The sequence below is a fragment of the Oryzias latipes genome, chromosome 11, assembly GCF_053564925.1.
Source record: "Oryzias latipes strain Hd-rR chromosome 11, Olatipes_Hd-rR_3.1".
Lineage (NCBI taxonomy): Eukaryota > Metazoa > Chordata > Actinopteri > Beloniformes > Adrianichthyidae > Oryzias > Oryzias latipes.
In genome coordinates, this window is record NC_136247.1 from 20,235,128 (window position 1) to 20,256,648 (window position 21,521).

Genomic DNA, 21,521 nt, shown 5'->3' on the forward strand with positions numbered 1-21,521 from the left:
TTTTAATTTGGTAAAATGTCATAAACAGTTTAACCCTACTTTCATTCAACTATCGTAACTCTTCAACCGTTTATGCAGTTAACATAGATCTGCAAATTCTAAAAATGGAGAAGAACCTGCTGATTCACGTTGATCACGGGAACGGTCGAAGAGTTACAGTATGTCAAAGAGCGTGTGTTATTTAGGTGTCGCCGGTGACATCTACAGTGTTGAAGGGCTAAAGCTTTTGAAGGGCCTATATCATGCTATTCTTAAGGCTTTTATAGTAAACAATATCCATGTTTATGATCATTTATTACCGGTGGCACACAAAAGAACAATTTTTTAAATTACATTTTAATAAGTTCCTTGGTGACAATCATAAAGCAAACCATTTGATACATGTGATATGTAAAAAAATAAGTAAAAAAGTTAAAGACCCACTCCAATGAAAATCATGGTTTTGGTGTTTTTAACATGTAGTTGTAGGATTTTTTCCAACGATGGAGGACATATATAAAGTAACATTAAGATTAAAATTGCATTTCTAAGTATTTTTTTATTTGAATCGAGAATCAGCAGCAGAATACAAAATGTGCTTTAAAAAAACCTTGGTTGATATACACACTACAGACAGCGGGCCGCCAGCTCCGTGCTCCTCTCCATTCCGATCTGACATCAAAATTGTACGGCTGGATAGCTCCATTCAATGAGTTATATCACTAGAGGAGACATCACGTGGTTCCTCATGGGAGGAGAGCACCGCCATCTTGGTGAGGTGAAGTTACTACTGCAGTGCATTAATGTGAACACATTTTTTGCATAATACCAGTTCATTGTGCGGGTTTCAAGAGAACTGATTCCATGAAGGAGGAAGGTATATCATTTCACAGGTAAGTACTATAATTTTTTTCTTTTAATGCTGCAGGGGCTTCATTAATCATACACATGTTGACATGCATGATGCTGCAGGGCTGTTATCAACATGCTGCATGATGTACGTATAATTTGCTGTCGACATAAATGTACATTTTATTTTACTAAACTTGTATACAGCATACTAGGCTACTTTAGTAATATAGATTTATACATTTCTGGCTCAGTGACTGAACTTTTCTTGCAGGTTTCCAATGGATTCAGACTTAAGGAAAAAGTGGATCTTAGCAATAAAAAGAGCTAGCCCAGATGGATCACTGTGGTACCAACTAACAATAAAGTCTGGCTATGTTCAAAAGATTTGTGGAAACACATTTAGATAAGAGGCCAGACTGTTTGCCTGAAACCCGACACCATAACATCTGTGTTACACAAATTGATCACTCGCATGGATCGGTATAAATCTATTGTTTTTCTTTGTTGTTGTTGTTTTTTTTAGGGTAAATCTATTGTTCAATTTTGGACTTCTTTTGAATATTTATTTTATTATTATTATTATTATTGTTGTTGTTGTTGTTGTTGTTGTTATTATTAATAATGATATTAATAGACTTATTTTTTATTTTTTATTGACTTATTATTTATGTATTGTTATTATTTATTGTTTATATTGACTTACTATTGATTTATTATTATTATTATTATTATTATTGACTTATTGTTGGGTTTTACTAAATAATTTAAATTACATGTCAAAGAGGTCTAAAACTCCTAAATGTTTACAAATTATTTTTTTGTAAATTCTTTGTAATAATTTTTTTAATTAATTTTTTTCATAAGAAGTCCTGCAACAAAGCATTTTCATTAAAGTTTGAGCTTTAAAGGCTGACTGTTTCTCTTCTTTAACAACAACAAATGATGTATCTGTATATATATTATATATATAAATATAATATATTTACATATATGTGTAAATATATATAAATGTAAAAATATATAAAGTATATAAAAGCTACTTAGACACCTCTAAAATCAATAGAAATCACTGTCATGTGGGCGTCGTCGACCTCACCAAGATGGCGTCGCGCTCTGCCACCGTCGGCGAGGCTTCTAAAACGGGCGTGTCTCCTCTAGTGATATAACTCATTGGCTCCATTATTGCTCGCCATTTTTGTTGTTTTGCTAACATTAGCTTGGGGTTGTGAGTGGCTGTAACCTAGTGGGACAAAGGGTAGACAAATGGGTGATGGGAAATAAGCTCAACAGTCGTGCCCACAACTCTGAGGCTATGCCCTAGGAAAAAACAAAGGTTATTTTTTTTCCCCAAAAACATGTGTATTATTTGTATTCATAATTAGAAGAAATGTTGTATCATTTATGTGGCTGTATATTTATGGAGATGTATCTAGTACTTTTTTTTCTTCCTCGAATCAGGACTAATCATTTTTAGGTTGATGTATAGATGTATTTTATTTGTCTTCTTTATTATTTTTTGATTATTTGAAACAAACGCGTAAATCAATCAAATCAACTTTCTGCTGATAGACACCAAATTCCTTTATCATGAAAAAATCTCCCATTTGAGTCAGTCGGTATGATTTGATTTTTAATTATTCTTCAGTACACAAAAAAAGGTGGATTTTTAGCCCAATCAATCAAGATTTCTTTGGAGAAAAGTTTGTACCTTTGCTCTGCTCTTTTTTTTTAATGCTCAGATACGGTACTTAATATTTTCTCAGCCTTGGACTTCATCCCAAACTGTCAAAACAACAACCCGAAATCACTTATGTAGTAACTAACAGCTTGTGGCTGCTTTGAAGGGAAGATTATTTTCATATTCATCGAGCTGGGGAGCTGCTTAAATCACACAATTTCTGGCAAGGAAACAACAGGCATGTCGGTGCCACTTGGCTTCATTCTTGTTAACAAGCCTGGAGTCTCCTTAAGGGGGTTGCTAAATTGATGGACCTGCGGCCAAGGTTTATAACAGATTAACAGTATATCAAATGTCACCGGCATCATTTTCACATCAGCTGTTGCATTTAACTCACCTTTAACTCCCTGTCGTGGTCTCCACTGCACAATGTGTTCAAGGAAACTTTGAAGGATTTCCACACGGGGCTCAGGTTGTTCATGACCGTCTGCACACATTCAATCACACGTTAATATAAAAAGTTAGTGATAATAAGTGTGTGTGTGTGTGTGTGGGGGGATTACCTCAGTTCTGTGCACGAGCGACTCTGTCCCGTCATCATTTACTCTAAAAATCTCCAGAAAAGGATCCGATTTACTGAAGAAATCCTTTAGAGAGAAAACATTACAGCGTTTACCCAGATATGTTATTTTACCCCATAGATCATTCACGCACTCCCTGAATTGTTATTTGACCTCTTTTCCCGCCCCTTTTTATTTTGTTTCATCTATCCATCTCTCCTGTTCTTTCCAATTTATCCACCACCTCCCTGCAGCTTTCCACAACTCCCTTTGGGCACAACTTGTTTGGATTAGTCATCCATGGCCATGTGCATGAGAGCTAAAAATTAATATGGTTATCTGTTATTGTGGCAGGGTTCTCAAGATTAAATGGGGTTATTGTGGAGGAGGGGTGCCCACCTATCTCAGCGGGCCTCCTCTAAGGTCGGATTGTACAATAAGTATTATGTTAGCTGCTACTTCATCGGATCGCACAACCAGAAAGGCCTGTTCTACACATTTTATTACATCTTATTATCTTAAAAGAAATCTCAAATTTGAATTGATGAACACAGGCAGTCGCACAAACCTTGTCGTCCAGCTTCCGAGCGCTGAATGAGAGCTCGACGTAATCGTCATTTCCAGACAACTCCTCTGCTGTCACCTTATTGAGGAGGAGCGGAAAAAAGATGGAGAGAGTAAGGGGGGGTGCAACAGGAGGAGAAACCAGCATCAGAAGGAGGTGAGGAAAAATTAGATGGAAATGAACAGAACAGACTCTCTGAGTGTGCAGAAAAAAGTGTATGTGATTGATGCACATGCAGGTTATGGACTCTGGAACAAGCGTCGTACCATTATGGAGGACTTTCCAGAGGTGTTTCCCTGCTTGAGCAGAGCTTTGGTCAGCTTCCTTTGTGAGACGATCTGAAGTATACAGTAAGACCAGCAAAGACAGAGAGAAAGTCTTAACTCAAACGTGCAAAAAGGCCATTGTTTTATTTAATATTGTGATGTACAAATCAAGTCATTTTTGTCTGTTTCTATTCTTTTTTGGTGATGGAGTTGCTACATAGTAGTGTTTATAGATCTATGTAAGTTCATGCAATTCAACAGCAATAAAGTCACAAGTTCATACTTTCATTTTCGTATGACCACAATTAAAACGCTAACAACTTTACTAACTTTAATTGCAATTAATCAAACTGTGTTTGAAAAACTTCACACTTAATGAAATCAATGTGTTGTGTCCTGTATGTATAAACACAAATGTCTCTATTTCTCATTAAGACCTAGTGTGGATCCTCTGGGAAGACCCTTCATGTTAGGGGTGTGTATTGGCAAGATTCTGGCAATACGAAATGTATCGCTACATGCGTTTCACCAGACGATGTGTATCGCCCTGCTATCGCACTGCTTCACTCGTTCTCATCTGGAGCCCACTACAAAACACCACAATCCACGTTTTTATATGGTACTGGCAGCAACGTGGCACAGGTACCCATGGGTACACCACTCAGTACTCACCCTAAGCAAAATCAAGCAGAACATCTCTCATAACAAAAATTGCAAGCCTGACTGAACATTAAGCATTTAACCTAAACCGATTTTGGGAAATTGTGTTGTTTTGTGTGGTGTATAGCTGCTCAAAGGGGCTCAGTGTGCTGTTGCTGCCAAAGAGCCATCGGGATTGAAGTGGAAAACAAAAATCAGATGCTAAAGGATGTCTAAATATTGTCCTGTGTGCATTTTAAATCCATACAAGTATTACCAAATGAAATATCACGACATATCATCTCTTCAAATCAATTTTTACTAAGACCTCTACTTTACGCCACTGCATTACTATGTAGCCACAAGGGGCCCAAGTCTGGGTCCCCCTGTGCCGGTCCCCAGCCCGGATTAAATATAGGGTTGTGTCAGGAAGAGCATCTGCCATTAAAATCTCTGCCAAAACCCCCTGAGCAGTTCTTCAAGAAAAAAAAAACACCCATTCCAATGAAAATGAATTATTTGGTGTTTTTTTTGTGACAGTTTTCTGATGATGGAGGACATATATTGAGTATTTCTTTATTCAAATTGTTGTGAATCAGCAGCAGAGAAAAAAGTGCAGTTTGTAAAAGAGCTTATTTTTGACGTAGAAGATACGCTGGACGGGCCACAAGCTCCCTGCTCTGCTCCATTCTGATGCATCGACTTGCAGAAAATTGATCCATGTACGTCTTAGTTTTCCTCATCTCAGCAAGTATATGGATCAAAACTGTACGTCTGGATAGCTCCAATATTGCTTGCTGTTTTTGTTGCATCGGTAATGTTAGTTTGGGCTTGTGAGGGGCTGGAAGCTAGAGTGTAAACGGATAGCTCAGTGATGGGTCTCGTTAGGAGGGTTCCTCTGAGCCAATGGCTCTGCCCACAACTGAAGAAAAAATGTCTTAAAAAACAATGCAAGTTTTATGATTTTGGCTAAAAACAGCATCATCATAACTAAACGACCACCGGGAATTCTTTTACGATGGATCAAAAGATGGTCAAAGTGGGTCTTTAATGAACATCATACCCACATAGTTTTAACTGAATAGGAAAAAATGATAAAAATTATTTAGATTGATAACAATCAGTCATAAGCTCATTATGTGTGACTTTGTGGCCAACTGGCTTATTTACTTATGAATGCAGTGAAAACAATCTGAGGGAGCCTGGAGGCTTTATGTAAATACAAACTCAAGGACACTGAAAGTGCAAATGCAGACAGTGGCAGGAGCTGACCTTAAATCTGCAGATCCACAGCTGAAGCTGCCTCCTTGCACTAATTAAACTACATATTATCTAACTACTGGCTATTTTTGAAAAGGAGTCTTTACCCAATTGTGTAGTTCATTGTGATTCAATTTTATTAAAATATAAAACTCAGATGCACAAGAGCTACCTTAACCCTTCAATTGCCCACTCAACCAAATGGATAACCCTTGTGCTATCCTAGGTACTTTGACATTGGGAGTGGGGTCATCTAGACCCACTAGACAGTGCTCTGAACCTAATTTCTTCAATGATTTGTGATCTTCACTGTTGTCCATGGATTACATGAAATCTTTCCACCTTTATCCACCTTTGTCATGGTAGGGATAACAAGCCAATGGTCATCTTGACCACATAGGATAGCACAAGGGTTAAAGGCATTTTGAAAACATATTATTATTCATACGTAAAATAAATTTTTTTGTATTTTTTATTTTGTTTTGGAGGGGTTGATGAAAACCCACTTACAGTGTGTTTTTGGTGTTTCTAAAATGTTCTTGTGGCATTTTTCCCGATGATGGAGGACATATATGAAGACATTTAAGCTCAAAATTGCATTTCTAAGTATTCCTTTATCCGTATCATTGTAAATCTGGAGAAGACAAAAAAATGAAGTTTAAAAAAAATGTAGAAAGACACTGGGCAGGCCACAATCTCCCTGCTCCATTCCAGAATGGGGAGGGGAAGGGGGGCGGGCTTACGCCACACATACATGCCCCCCGCACATCTCAGAGGTGAATGTCTAATGAAGTCCCCTCGCTTTGCAGAAACTATGTCCTGGAAAGCGACACAGGTTTTTTGATTTTGACTAAAAACAGCGTAATCGTAATCAAAAAGACCTCTGGGAACACTTTTACAATGGATCAAAAGATGATTGAAGTGGGACTTTAAATAGGTTCGGGGATTACAGAAAGGAACCAAAGTAAAGCAAAAACTCTAATAGTCATAATGCATCTATACAGCTTGTTCCTAATGATGCATATTAATGTGTTTTTCCACATTTGTCTCCTGAATATGCTGACATCATAAATCTTCCAAATGTCCAGATGTATATAATATAAACCATATTTACAGGCATTGCTATGTTCCATGTGGCTTGGTTTTGCTAAAGGCTCACACATGCTTATTTTTTCACCCAAACATTTACCTTGTTCTCTCAAGAAACATGCAATTTGCTAGTTTTTTGTGTGTGTCAGTCACACTGACCTGTCCTAAGGTGCACTCCATCGCTCCCAAAAAGTCAGCATCACGGAGGCCATTGTTGCCAGAGCTGATGTCGTGCAGCTCAAACCGAAGCCTCTGAACCTCCTCAAAGTAGTAATCCACCAAGAAGATCTTGGAGAAAACTGGACTGCTGCTGCTGCGGATCACCTCCGTACGGTCCACCTGCAATTACAAACTCGCATGGGTCTATAAGACGAAACCCGGAGGTCTGCACAGCTTATGAAAAAAATTAAAACACATTCAAATCTTTTTTTAAACTACATTTACAGTACAGATCAAAGGTTTGGACACACCAGGTTGACACACAGCTGATAATCCAACTGAATAGACTGTTAGAATTTGTTTTATGGCAAGAAAAAAGCAGCTAAGTACAGAAAAACAAGTGGCCATCAGTACTTTAAGAAGTGAAGGTCAGTCAGTCCAAAAAATTGGGAAAACTTTGAGTCACCAGTCTCAGAAATGGCAGGTTAACAGCAGCTCAGATTAGAGAGCAGGTCAATGGCACACAGAGTTCTAGCAGCAGACACATCTCTACAACAACTGTTAAGAGGAGACTGTGTGAATCAGGCCTTCATGGTAGAATATCTGCTAGTAAACCACTGCTAAAGAAAGGCAACAAGCAGAAGAGACTTGTTTGGGCTAAAGAACACAAGGAATGGACATAAGACCAGTGGAAATCTCTGCTTTGGTCTGATGAGTCCAAATTGGAGATTTTTGGTTCCAACCACCGTGTCTTTGTGCGACGCAGAAAAGGTGAACGGATGGACTCTACATCCCTGGTTCCCACCATGAAGCATGGAGGAAGTGGTGTGGTGGTGTTTTGCTGGTGACACTGTTGGGGATTTATTCCAAATTGAAGGCATACTGAACCAGCATGGCTACCACAGCATCTTCCAGCGGCATGCCTTTCCATCCGGTTTGCGTTTAGTTGGACCATCATTTATCTTTCAACAGGACAATGGCCTCAAACACACCTCCAGGCTGTGTAAGGGCTATTTGACCAAGAAGGAGAGTGATGGGGTGGCTGTACAGAGGACCTGGCCTCCACAGTCACCGGACCTGAACTCAATCGAGATGGTTTGGGGTGAGCTGGACCGCAGAGTGAAGGCAAAAGGGCCAAAAAGTGCTAAGCATCTCTGGGAACTCCTTCATGACTGTTGGAGACCATTTCAGGTGACTACCTCTGGAAGCTCATCAAGAGAATGCCAAGAGGGTGCAAAGCAGTAATCAAAGCAAAAGGTGGCTACTATGAAGAACCTACAATATAACACATTTTCAGTTGTTTCACACTTTTTGTCATGTATATAATTCCATGTGTGTTAATTCATAGTTTTGATGCCTTCAGTGTGAATCTACAATTTTCATAGTCATGAAAATAAAGGAAACTCTTTGAATGAGAAGGTGTGTCCAAACTTTTAGTCTGTACTGTATGTTGTTTAGTTATTTAAATATCAGGGAAAATAACGGCATGAAAATCACATGTACAGTAGATTAAAACTCAACCATGGAAAAGAAAACCTCCCGCTTTGTTATAAAGGAAATTCTTGCATTGTTCAGTTGTAGCTTAAATAAACACATACAAAAGATTGGTTATCACTTCAACCACTTGTTTGCAGTCTCCCTTTAAATTGGGCTCCATGTGTAGCGCTCCAAAGAGTACTGAAGTACGAAAGCCCCAATTCAACACCAAGCTTACTGCTTTTGTGCATTGATTAGCCGCCTCCAAAGTCTCTTCAGTAAAGCAGCAATTACCACAAATAGCCATTAGAAAATTGTTTTACACTTATCAGCTTGACAGCTGCAAACATTGATTTTTTCCCCCCCAATGCAGCCTGAAATTCTCCCAAGCTGTTTGACTACACAGAAATCTGATTATAGCTGTAACATTGATCTCACATTTGATTATCTCTATCATTCTTTCGGACTGCTTGACACAGAAGCCAAAGTCTGCCACAGCATCAGAACATGCTGAACACTGGCGGCAGCAACTGTTTGAAAGGAATCCAACCCATTTAAATTACTGCCTGCAAGAGACTCTCCCACAATCACAGATTTAACACAGATTTTGGGTTAGGGTTTTTGCCACAAAACAAAGATACTAAACAGCCGCAATTCTTTTTTAAGGTACACCACTGTGACACCAAATTTGATGGGTAGTGAAGACATTATATTTGTCCTCATAATTCTCCTCAAAAGGGGCTTATCAAGCCTATTTTTCTTATTGCAAATATTTAATTTACTCATATTTAGCATTTTTACCTAACCTTTCTGAAAAAAGCAAGAAAAAGCTAATCAATTCTGAACCTTCTAAAGTCATTGTTGCATTATTTCTATTAGCTGTTTACAATAATGCAGGTATGAAACCAACCCCCCTACCCCGCTGATACTGTTGTCATTCAAAACCTAACAGGAAGGTTTAAGCCAGGGGTGTCCAAATGTGTGAGGGTCAACCAATCAGCCTGCAATCTCTGAACGACAGAATTTAGCCAATCAAGAAAGAACTGGGCGTCACATTAATTTCATAGGAGGAGCCCGCGGGCCGATGAAAATTTGAATGCGTGCCCATTTGGCCCACAGGCCAAACTTTGGACATGGCTGGGTTAAGCTTCAAAATATTGGATTTAAAACAACCAAAACAAGAGTTATGACGCATAATTGTGAAGCTTGGAAAAATCCTTGGAACTTTGCATATAGCTTAGTGGAGCTTCACCTGTTTATTTAGGCATTTTAAGCTTTGTTTGACCTTTGCTTTGTTTGTGGATGTATACTTTTTTTTGTCTCTACGTGTTCGATCTTTGTTATAAAATGTCAAAACTGTTTAAATCAATATTTTTGGATTTTTCAGTAAAGAAAATGGCAAAATGTACCACTCTGAGTTTTTGGACAATTTCGGTTTTTTGACTTTGTAATGTAATAAAAATGGTGGGGTTGGAGGGATATCAAGCAGTGCAAAAGAACAGTTCTGAAGATAAATTAATCAAATAAATTATAAAATAGGTTAAAAAAAGTTTTAAAAGGCTCTTGACTGAAAAGGTTTAATGTAATACTTCCTCCTTCAAATTAGAAATACATTTAGCAAACTTTTTGAATGTCTGGTGTCCTCATTATGATATGATAGTAAAAAAACAGCTCCCTAGTTTGGTTTTCCAGAGATCTTTCTGTGAAGCCTCCTAATACGGAGTTGCCAAATGCTGCACTACTTTCTGAGCGGTTGATCTTAGGGCCCAGTGGAAAACAGCTGTTAGTGTGTGAGACGGTGTGGGGGCTTTTAGAGTCTGACAGTTTCTGTGTGGTGGTGGTGGTGGTGGCACATTTGGACCTTCATGTGTGTTTTCAGATCTGTGAGACGGCCACTTAGCGTGCAACATGCAGTGATCCACAATGGAAGTTAGTATTTTATCTATTTCTCTAAACCGGTTGATCAGCATGTTATACACCTTTCTTAGAAAGAAAATGAAAATATTGGCCTGTTTCCTTTTTTGTTTCCCTTCATTTTCTGTGGTTCTGTACACATTCTGCATTCAATGTTATTTTGCTTTTCATCCTTATTTGCTTTTTTTCAACAACATACAAGGCTATTATCTCCTGTAAATCTTATGTTGTTGTTTTAACTTTCCTTTCCTTTTATTTCCTCCCAATGCTATGGAGTTTCATTCCCGCAGCTGTTTATTTCTGTGATTTCTCTTCCTTTTTTGCAGCTCTAATGTATTTTTCATGAACATAGCTGAATTACCCTCTTTAGGGAGGACCTTAAGGTGAAACTTTTGCCAAAAATGAAGGCACTCTTATTCTTTTGCCTTGAATTTCTCTGAAAGGGTGTATCAAAGTATCCATTTGACAGACCTGAACACTCCAAGACTTTTCCTTTGAAAAAAACACAGATGCAAGTTGTTCGTTCGATGTTACAAGAGTAGAAGTTAGACTTCCTACTCCAAAACAATATTTTCTCCCCTTTTTTTAAATACTAGTGTATCTTAGAATGAGTTTAATAAAAATGGTTTGTCCAGACTTACTATGGCCCTGAAGGGCAAATCCCATCATTAATTCACTCTATGCAAAAGCACATTAAAGATAATATAAAAGTTTTTAAAAAAAAGAAAACAACAACATTATAGTTTGGAAATCAGAACAAAATTCCAGAAACAAAAATGAAAACAAAAGTAACTTCCAGGAATCAAAATAAAATGTTTAAAAACGAAAAAGACACAATATGGGACATTGCTGAGTGGATGATGACAGTCATTTGAAAAGGCATGAAGTGATATTAGATCTGCTAAAATTTGATAGAAGGGCCGGACCAGACTGTCTTCTGCTCTATTTGACAAGCATTTTGAGAGGGTTTCAGGTTGGAGCACAGACTGCAGAAGGGGGGAATAAAATGTCACGTCTTGATCATGTGGCCAGATTAAAAAATAAATAAACATGGGTCTCTGATATTGTTCAGTGGGCCGGACCAAACATGGAGGCGGGCCGGATCTAGCCCGCGGGCCGCAGTTTGCCCACTCCTGCCATAGTATTAACCTTTCCCAGTTTCTTATTGCGTTGGATTTTTTAAGATTTTATTTTGATTTCTGAATATTACTTTTGTTTTCCGAGATGTTTAATTTTTGTTCCATTCCTTTTTTAGAATTGTGTTATGGTTTCTGAAATGGTGTTTCTAATTTATTTTTCGTTTTTTTTTTTATTACTGTTGTGATCTTTATCGTGTTTTTGTGTTGATTCGATTTGTTGGGTTGTTGGTGTGATTGGCACTTCAGGGCCACCGTACCGACTGTTTCCTTTGGAACCAAATTGAAAAACAGCTTCCATTAAAATAAGACTGGGGCACTTGGATAGATAGTGTCCAAAGACTGCAAATGACAAACTTTCCAAAGATGAAAATTATTAATAACTACTGTTTAATCCTCCAAAAACATGTAGTCACATATTATGTTAGTTTTATGTGGAAAAATATGTAATTCACATACTTTACCACCTAAGGGAATAGTCAAAATGTTTACAAAATCTTGTACAGTTTTTTAGGGAACTTAAATGATTACTAGTTAGATTTCTGATTCAATTCATAAACTCAAAAGGACTTACATGGCTGATGGTGAAGACATTTTGAGGGTTTTGTTCAACCCCTTCATGCCTGACCTTATTTCCAATTTAAAAAATATATAAATATCAATGTTTCTTTCCATTCAAGGGAATGCTAAATTTACGGCATGAATGGGTTAAAGCAATGAATCCCACAAGCATATGTCTGCCCGTCTTGACATAGGCATGTGGTGAACTGTGCTGAGTCGTCAGAAATATCATCTGGTTTCCACTCAGATTTCCGCAGAGTAAATACTGTTCAGAGGACTGAAATAGAAATGTTCCTGTGTACATCCTCAATGTCTGACATTATAAAAATGATCCCTTAATAATTTGTTATATTACAGACCTTAGGAAAATAAGACGTCAGTGCTGTCAGTGTGATGGACACTCTTTGTGTTGTAGCTAGAATTTACAAGGTGTCAGAGTGGATGAATCAGTGTGAGAAAGAACACTTGAGAATGATCAACTTCTGGTTTCCAGCTCTGACTCACCATAATCACTTCATTTAATAATTATGAGAAAGACATTTTCAACAGATGGGCAAATGTACAGATGCAGCCTCTTCCCCCCTCCTGTCACAGTTTCTCTTTAAATGACAGTACCTCAAACCACTGGCCATGCGACTGCATCTTCAGCACCACGCACGGGTCAGGTTTGGAGAGAGCGTCACGATCCGAGATGCCCCGGCAGGCCACTCGCAGCTCCACTTTGGTCAGACATGGAGAGCTGATGAAGCCCAGCGTGGCCTCTGCAGACTCATAGATGTTACTCATTCTGAACACAGTGTCGGGCTGAAAGAAAGAAAGAAAGACACAAGATTAACTACTTCTACTTTACATAGACAGACAGACAGATAGAATAACAAATATCTAAAATTCAGGGGGAAAAAAATCATTTTTTACATTCTGAGTGACCATGAAGACAAAGTTAGGTTGAAACTTAAGTGTTCCTCAAGGTTTGGTTTTAGGGCCCTTACTATTTATCTTGAAAATAAATATTTGTGGAGTTTCTGGTCTGTTGAAAACAATTATATTTGCGGATGATGCAACTCTTTTTTGTTGTGGAGATCATTTGGAAGAGTTTATGGATGCAGTTAGACCAGAACTTACTAAATGTAAGAGATTAATTGATCTGAATAAATTCACATTACATTTTTATGACTTTTATGATTAATGATGGAGAAATTAAAATAGTGTCTGAAATAGGATTCCGTGGTGTAATATTTGATGAATTGTTGAGTTGGAAGAAACATATTCATTGCCGAAAATCTAAAATATCTAAATCAATATCTGTTCTTTATAAATTTAAATATTTACTTCCACACATGATCTGTTATATGATATGGGGAAACATATTAAATTAAAACAGTAAATTGTTTTTCTTTAAAAAAAGAAAGCCAAAGAATAATTATTAGATCATCATATGTAGAGCTGACTAACTCACTGTTTAACAAATTGAAATTAATAAAATTTGAAGACCTGGTTGATTTCAAAATAATTCAAATCATGTTCAAAACAATAATAAACAATTACCAAAAAACACCCAAAGGTTCTTCCATTTTAGCAATAATAAATCCAATCTGAGAGGATCAAATATAAAACCAGCTGTGAAAACAAATGGTAAACTTCACTGGATCTCCAGATATGGAATAGCTGCAGGGAAGACTTTAGAAATTGTCAATCTATAAAAATATTAAAGCAATTTAAAAAAGTGATTTAATAAATAGATATTAGGGCCCTTTAACAAGGTTCATCCATATGTATTATCTTAAATAACTTTTTTTCTTTTGACCATAATTTATTGTTTTCTATGTATGTGTTTATTTCTTGTAATAATGTCAGAATTAATTTAAGTTGGGACTGAATAGAAAAAAGAGGCTTAAATTTTATAAGTTATCGAACTTCATCTGAGGCCTTTTTTCAAACTTTTCATAGTCATTTATACTTTGGGTTATTATGTTTCTTTTATCAGGTTGAAATAAATAAATGAATAAAAAAATATTTAAAAAGAAACATCCCATTTAGCTTATACTATGCCTGGTGTGATGTCATAAAACAAAATGAATATATTCAATTTCACACTGAACATGTGTTTGACACTTTCAGCGTACACATATGCAAACGTAGTGGAGATGCTCCGATTCACTTTCCTCAGGGTTTGGTTCAATGGGGTAACACACTGTTCTGCTTGAAACCGAGAATTGTGGTATCCCTAATAGATGGATAGACAGACAGATCCAATGCAGTGCGTGTACTTTCATGAAAGACACGGCTGAATTAAAGCCGACTTGGCAGGCGGCACTCAAACTGCCAGGTCAAGGTTTAAACCCTAAACCACTTTACACAAAGTGGCCAAACACTCACATGTGCAACATACAGTACCGACACGAATGCGGCTTTTTCCGGTTTCCCGTGACCTTTGCCATCTACTTGTTTGTTGGCTTTTGCAGCATTTTAGATTTTTGCACAAAAAAAGTGAAAGTAATGATCCTCCAGACCTTTCAGCTGTTTATCAAAAACCCCAATGCACACACACGCCTATGTAAATGCAAGAATTTTTTTTTTGCAGATGCACATTAAAGCAAAGAAGCACAAATGCATGCACACATTCAAAGCCCTCTGCTGAGTCTTCAGGAAATGTCATCGGATTGCTACTCAGGTTTCCACCAAGTCTATAATGTCCTTAGCATCTAATAGAAACAGCTTTTTGCCGCGGTAATGAAGAATGGCTTATTAATAATTCATCACATTTTACATTGAACTTCGAAAGAATTAGACACTTGGTTGTGACAAAAGCATTTCAGACGCTACATTGTTTTATTTCTCTAAAAGCATTAAAAATAAAGGCAGCTCCTGCTGTTCTTGAATAAATTCAGGATTTGGATTGATTCTGAGTGCACAAAAGAAACTATATCTAATGCTTTTGCAGTGAAAACTCTTCAAGTCCATCATCGCACACGCAGGTGTGCTCACTTATTCTGCTTATTGGACCTCTATTCAGAACTGTGTGGGTGTACGCAGACTCAGCCTGACACTCTTCTGTACTCCCCTATTAATTTGCTGCACCCACCTGGGTGTTTACGGCCGTTTCTGAACGCGCGCTGACTCTTGTGAGGCGTTTTCTGCATCTCCTCGCATATAGCCCGACAAGAAGGCGAGCGGGGCTTTTAAAGGATTAGTTCAACATGTTGGCAAGACATTGTTCTCTTCCGTGGCCCACCTGTTCTGAATCCTTAAAGTCTACTTGATGAGCTCAGTCTCGTGGCAAAGCGTGAAACGGGCACAAAACGTCAATTCCATTGTACGGAGGGTTTTATTTTTGTTTCTTCTTCTGGTGGTAATCTTTTTCTGTTGTCTGCATCCTGAGTCTAAAGTGTGGCCCTCATGAGAAACATGCAACACTGGAGGATCTATTTTAAGACAAAGTACTGTGTTTTTCTAAACCTTACCAATTAATATTTCATGTCTTAACCTCACTAAAGAGCGAGTAAATGCGAAACTAAGCATTAAATAGTTGTGGGATGGACAGAGAGCAAACTTTACTCTCTTCAGGGATATTAAAGTAAAAATTAATTCATTGGATTTTATTTGTACTTCCTTCGAACAGTTTTTAAAAATGCACAAAAAAGCTGAAATTGTAAAAGACCATGTTTTATAACAAATTAATATTCATACACTCACTGATTTTATATTTAAAAGTAACTTAAAAAGCTAAATTTAAGCAATGAAAATACGAGACAAGTTTCAGGTGTAAAGATAACTTGAAATGGCGGAAATTTACAGTTGTGAGTGGAAAAAAAAGCAAACGATAACAGGGTGTGTGGCTTCAATGAGAGGCAGAATCGTCAAATTATTTGGCAAATGGTCTGGGAGCCAGTGCAGTGACTTAAATCTAATGCAAGAAAAAGACTTACTCATAAGTGCCGGGGCACACTGCATAAGTATGTAAGTACCTGACTGTAATGACTGTAAACATCCAGCAACTTGTTGCTTTTTGCTGCGTGACGGTTCTACCCCCCCCTCCTCTTTACCCCCCCTCCCTTCTTTTCTTTTCCGTCCGGTCCAACAAAAACTGTTACAGATATGAGTAATATGAATAAAGTTTAGCCTAAATTACAAAAGGGGTTTATTCAAATATACACCTAGTGTGTCAAACGTTTCATCACCCCTATTGTAACAGTAAAATATGTCCAACACAAGAGGTTTTCAGCTCTTATCTGTCTGCTCAGCTGTTGGACAGGACAAGTTAAAAGAAAAAGACTCACTCTGATCATCTTTTGATGAGCATTCCCAAAGCATTCCCAGTGGTCTTTTAACTAGGATAATGCCATTTTTACCCAAAATCAAAAAAACCTTTATCATTTTCTATGGTGTAGTTTCTACAGAGCGGTACAGGTTTGTTAGAAATTTGCCTATAAGTTGTAGCTGTTGGTGTGGAGCAACCCCGCCCCCCTTTCTCTTCCACATCGCTGGGAGCTCCCTGTTTAAGTAGAGCAGGGAGCTTGTGGCCCACTCATTGTACAAATATAACTTTTTTAAATAGCATTTTTTTCGTCTGCTCCTGATTCACAACAACTTGAACAAAGAAATACTCAGAAATGTAATTTTGAGCTTCATTTTCTTTGAGGATGTCTTTAGAAAAATGCCACAAGAACATGTTCAAAACACAACTTTCCTTAGAGTGGGTCTTTAGGACACTTTATGATGTTTTATAAATATTCAGCTTTGTGCGTCAGGTTTGAAGCTTGTTTTAATTTAGCCAAAAAATGTCAAATCTGTCATCAGCCAGCATACCAGCAATTATGGTGCACACAAATTAACGAGCAGCATTAAATATATTTAAGCCTCACATATTCAATGGGTGTAGAAATGACAACGTGTTAATTAATGGGCTGCAGAGGTGTTGATGGGCCCGTTTTTAACATTTGGAAGGGGCTGTATCCGGGCAAACCTTCCGAGTCCCCACAGCTATACGCAGTAAGGGTGAGGGATCAATCTGCTGGATAATAAAAGTCTTTTTAAACTCCTAAAATATCCTGATGTTTACTTGAAGTTGGTGATATGTGAATAAAACGTGTGTGAGGCGCACTGCAGTGAGCCTTTATATTACAAGTGTAGCGTAAAGCCGGTGACACTTGGCTAGACTTAGCTGGAGGATTATTGCTGTGTTGGAAACACTGCATCTCATGTATAATTAATCTGAAAATGTACGGCACCGATTTTCCGGCCCATAAATGTGTAGGGCAGAACCCCTGGGTGGCCTCGGGTCCAGTTAGCCGAAAAAGCAGGATGACCGCAGATCTGTGGTTCTAGATGGTACCAGCTGAATATTCATGCAGTGGTCTAGTAGTACCATCCTCGGGGAGTCAAGCTCTTAGAAGTGGGTCTGATTCTGACCTGAATGTCTCTTTCTCTCCCTCTTCCCCTTCTTCCATAATTCATGTTCTAAGGGTGTGTGGGTGATTATTTTTAGCGAAGCTCAGTGAACGGTGTGTTTACAGAGACGTGGACAGAGCCACATGGCAGGTTTGTAACGCGCAGCAGATATGAGTGGGAGTGGCAAAAGTTTTTTTTATTTTTTATTGTGAACTGTTGTTTTGTGTCAGCGTGTGCATGTTCACTAAAGTGTGTGCGTGTGAAGAGCAGCAGATGCCTGTCTGTTCCAGCTGACAGCAGATGACACCAATAATAAAAAGAGATATGGAACATTTCTCTACCCAGAGCTGCTGTGTGCCGAAGCGGCCACGGTGGTTCAGTTAAGCATCAGCTGTCACATGTGTTACACATTGCTGTAGGTGACAATTAATTCTCACTTCACACTTCATCAAAAAAAATCTGGAAACATACAGTTAAAAAAAAACAACCAAAAAATTGCTGTTTTTGAAATGCAAATGATGTAGTTCCCACCAATAAAATGGACAAAAAAACAGGAAATGAAGCTTAACTAATAAAAAATTTCAGATCAAAAGCAAATAATAAACAATACATTTTAAAAAGAAATAAACACATACAATTTATTTTATTTTAGACAACTTTTTTCTGTAATCTTGAATTTGATGATTTGTTATTTGGGTTTTTGTTTTCATTTTTTTCTTATTGCATTTTAAAGACAAATCATGTTTTCGGTGTTTTTTACATGTTCTTGTGGCATTTTTCTGATGGTGGAGGACGTGTGAAAAAAAAACTTAAGATTAAAATTGGTTTTCTGAGTTTTTCTTTATTTAAAACGTTCAATCGCGGGGGGGAAAAGCGTATTTGTGATGTAGAAAATACGCTGTAGAAAGCGCTCTACTCCGCTCCATTCTGATGCATCCACTCGTAGACGACTAGATCCATGTACGTCTTTGTTTTGTTTGTCTGAGCTGGAATCTGGATCAATGCTGAACGCCTGGATAGCGCCAATGTTGCTCGCCATTTTTGTTGCACCAGTAAAGTGCAACAAAGGGTGAGAGGTTGTAGGCTAGTGGAAGAGCCTGTAAACACATAGGTGAGGGGAAGTGGGGACAGTCTTTGTCGCCTATATATCAGAGGCATTTTTTAATTAGCCACTGCTGCTCTGCAGAAACTATGTCTTAAAAAATTACACCGTTCTTTGTTTTTTTCTAAGAACAACATAATCTTAATTAAAAGACCACTGGGAACTCTTTTAAATTAGATCAAAAGATGATCAGAGAACATTAAAAAAATTCATAATTGTGTCAAATATTTGACTGTATTACTCTGAAAATGTTCCGATTCAAAACTTTGTCACTATAAGAGATATACCATTTTGAAATCTGAAAACTACCGTCAAACTGCAAATACCTTCGGAGAGCCTGGAAGTCATAAATAAAAACCAGAAGAGTCCCAGCTGATTGCTGAGGCACGTCTGCATCGTACCACTGCACTTCACTCTCAACCCACTCTCTACACACTGTGACAATCACTGGAGCTTGATTGTTTTGACCCTCCGTCTGTGAACAAGTGTATGTGCAAGTACATGCCAAATCGGTCACGAGGAGTAAAAGGTGGAAGGCAAACTCACCTGTGCTAGTGACTTCCATGACACCTGCTACATATTTCTGTGACCACAAATTCAATTATGAGATTGTAAGAGTCCAACACAAAAGAATCCAAAAGCATAGAGAAATCAACCAGAGGGAAATTTGATGAACTTTTCTGAGCAGACAGAAAGATTACTGAAGAGTTAATATGACACATGATGGATTAGTTAGAAAGTCATGAAAGATATTTGGGAAAGACGGGCAAATAAAATAGAAAGACACAAAGGAGAAAAGAAAGCAGAAACTAATGGAGAAAGATTTACTTTTATAAAACTGCTCCATTGAGGTTGTTCAGAAAAAAAAAAACATGTACCCTAACTGATTTCTTTGAAATGGGGATTTCCTCTTTTGTTTTGTTCTAGAATAACTCGTTTAAGCAATCACACAACATACATTGTTGCTGTTTCTGTGTTGGGCTGCATGTTTTCAGCCTCCACCCATCAGTGGCAGGACAGAAAATTGCGCGAAGCTCCCCCCAACAGTCTTTTACCCCTCGCGCATGATCCTACCTGCAAAGGGGAGACTCACCTATGCGTCCTGGAGAGGGGATCCGAGCGGAGCTGAGGAACTTCGCCACCGGTCACTGGACAATCACGAATACCTCTCCACCTCCGGACCCATCGCAGTGATAGATCTCTGTCCTCGCCTCAACCTACACCCCTCCACCACCACCTACTACTGCAGAGCTCGACCGGCTTGGGCACTGACAGTCCGAGCTGAACTCCAACAGCTAGGAGGATGCGCGCCACACGCCTGGTTGAGTGAAGGCTGAGGGCGAGGAGGAGGAGGACGCTACACCACTCTACTGGAGTTTGCACTACGCGGACTCCGTCAGGGGGCCGCATGGGAGCGCAGAGGACCGGGGGACCCGCGGTTTCTAAGTGCGGTGTTTTGGCGCCATCTTGTGGTGGCAGAGGTGAACTACTGCTCGCAGGGGCTGCTTCTCAGCTTTGATTGGCTGCGACGCGCCTCGCTGCTTCCTGTAATGAGCAGTGACCGCACACCTGTGACCGCCTGACAGCAGGAACCCGCAGTATCCTGCAGGTTCTTAAGCTTGAAATAGAATGATCCAGACGTTTGCAAAGTTGCTTTACAATTGTTTTGGTGGAAAGATACAAGATAGTTTTTAAAGATGAAAAATGTTGGTGTTTTTAACATGTTCTTGTAGCTTTTTTTCTGACATATATATTAAGCTTAAAATTGCATTTCTGAGTATTCTTTTATTCAAATTGCTGTAGATCAGGAGCAGATGAAAAAATTCCATTGAAAATGCTTGTAGATGTGAAGTAGAAAATCCGGGTCACAAACTCTCTGCATTCTGATGCATCAACTCGTGACTAACTAGATCAATTAATGTCTTTGTTTTCCTGGTCTGAGCTGGAATCTGGATCAGAACTCTTATGTTAGGTTGAGGCTACAGGTTAACGGGAGAGTCAACAAGTGGGTGACGGGAAGTGGGGCAGACTTGCTTCATGTCTACGGTCCTAGCCACAACGTAGAGGCAAATTTCTAATGAACTCCTGCTGCTCTGCAGAAACTATGTCCTAAAATACAACTCAAGCTTTTTTGTATTTTGTCCAAAAATGGTATAATCAAAATTAAAAGACCACTTGGAATGTTTTTACAATAGATTTAAAGATGATCAGCTGGTTTTTAATGTGGTTTGTTGTTGTTGCAATTTCTCTAGTAAACCTCACATGAGAGTTATAAAAACGGATCAACTTTTAAGGAAATATGAAGGGGAGCAAATGTATGCATCACAATATCTTTTTTTTACCTCTTTAAAAATCCTAGCCAGATGGCATTTCGTTTACAAATCAAAATACAAAAGCTGAGTATAGGTGGATTTTTGTGGCTTCTATAAATATATTGTCACTGAAAATTAATTTGTATCGTTGTAATAAGGCTATTCTAAATTTCATCCAAAAAATGGTCTTCATCAACTCCTAAACATGCACTCTTCTTGTGGCATTTTTCTGACGATGGAGGACATTTAAAAAGAAAATTAAGTTCAAAATTGCACGGTTGAGTATTTCTTTTTTCAAACCGTTGACAATCAGGAGCAGATGAAAAACAGAAAATATGCTGGGTGTGCCGCAAGCTCCCTGCTCTGCTCCATTCTGATGAATCCACTAGTAGACATATAGATCCATGTAAGTGTTTGTTTTCCACAACCGAGAGGGCATCTGACTCAGGACTGTACGGCTGGATAGCTCTAATATTGCTCACCATTTTTTTTGCACCTGTAATGTTAGGTTGGGAGGCTGAGGTACTGTGATCTATCAGGAGAGTGTGTAAACAGAGAGCTCTCGGTTATGTATGACGGGAAAGG

The 21,521-nt window shown here is 38.4% G+C and overlaps 1 protein-coding gene across 4 annotated transcripts in view; it reads right to left on the minus strand.

Annotated features, from left to right (window-relative positions):
* The window catches only part of cpne4b (copine IVb), a 31,740-nt gene extending 11,720 nt beyond the window's left edge, over positions 1 to 20,020 (minus strand). For all 4 annotated transcript variants that reach the window (XR_013658894.1, XM_078954968.1, XM_023960053.2 and 1 more), the window contains exons 1-7: positions 19,718 to 20,020; positions 12,750 to 12,938; positions 7,048 to 7,227; positions 3,901 to 3,972; positions 3,638 to 3,712; positions 3,073 to 3,156; positions 2,907 to 2,996 (exon numbers count right to left, since the gene is read on the minus strand). Coding sequence is in view for 3 of the 4 variants with exons in the window: in XM_078954968.1 (XP_078811094.1) it covers positions 2,907 to 2,996; positions 3,073 to 3,156; positions 3,638 to 3,712; positions 3,901 to 3,972; positions 7,048 to 7,227; positions 12,750 to 12,920 (672 nt within the window). In the remaining variant the exon portion in view is untranslated. The remainder of the gene's footprint in view (positions 1 to 2,906; positions 2,997 to 3,072; positions 3,157 to 3,637; positions 3,713 to 3,900; positions 3,973 to 7,047; positions 7,228 to 12,749; positions 12,939 to 19,717) is intronic.
* Between the last annotated feature and the right edge of the window lie 1,501 nt (positions 20,021 to 21,521).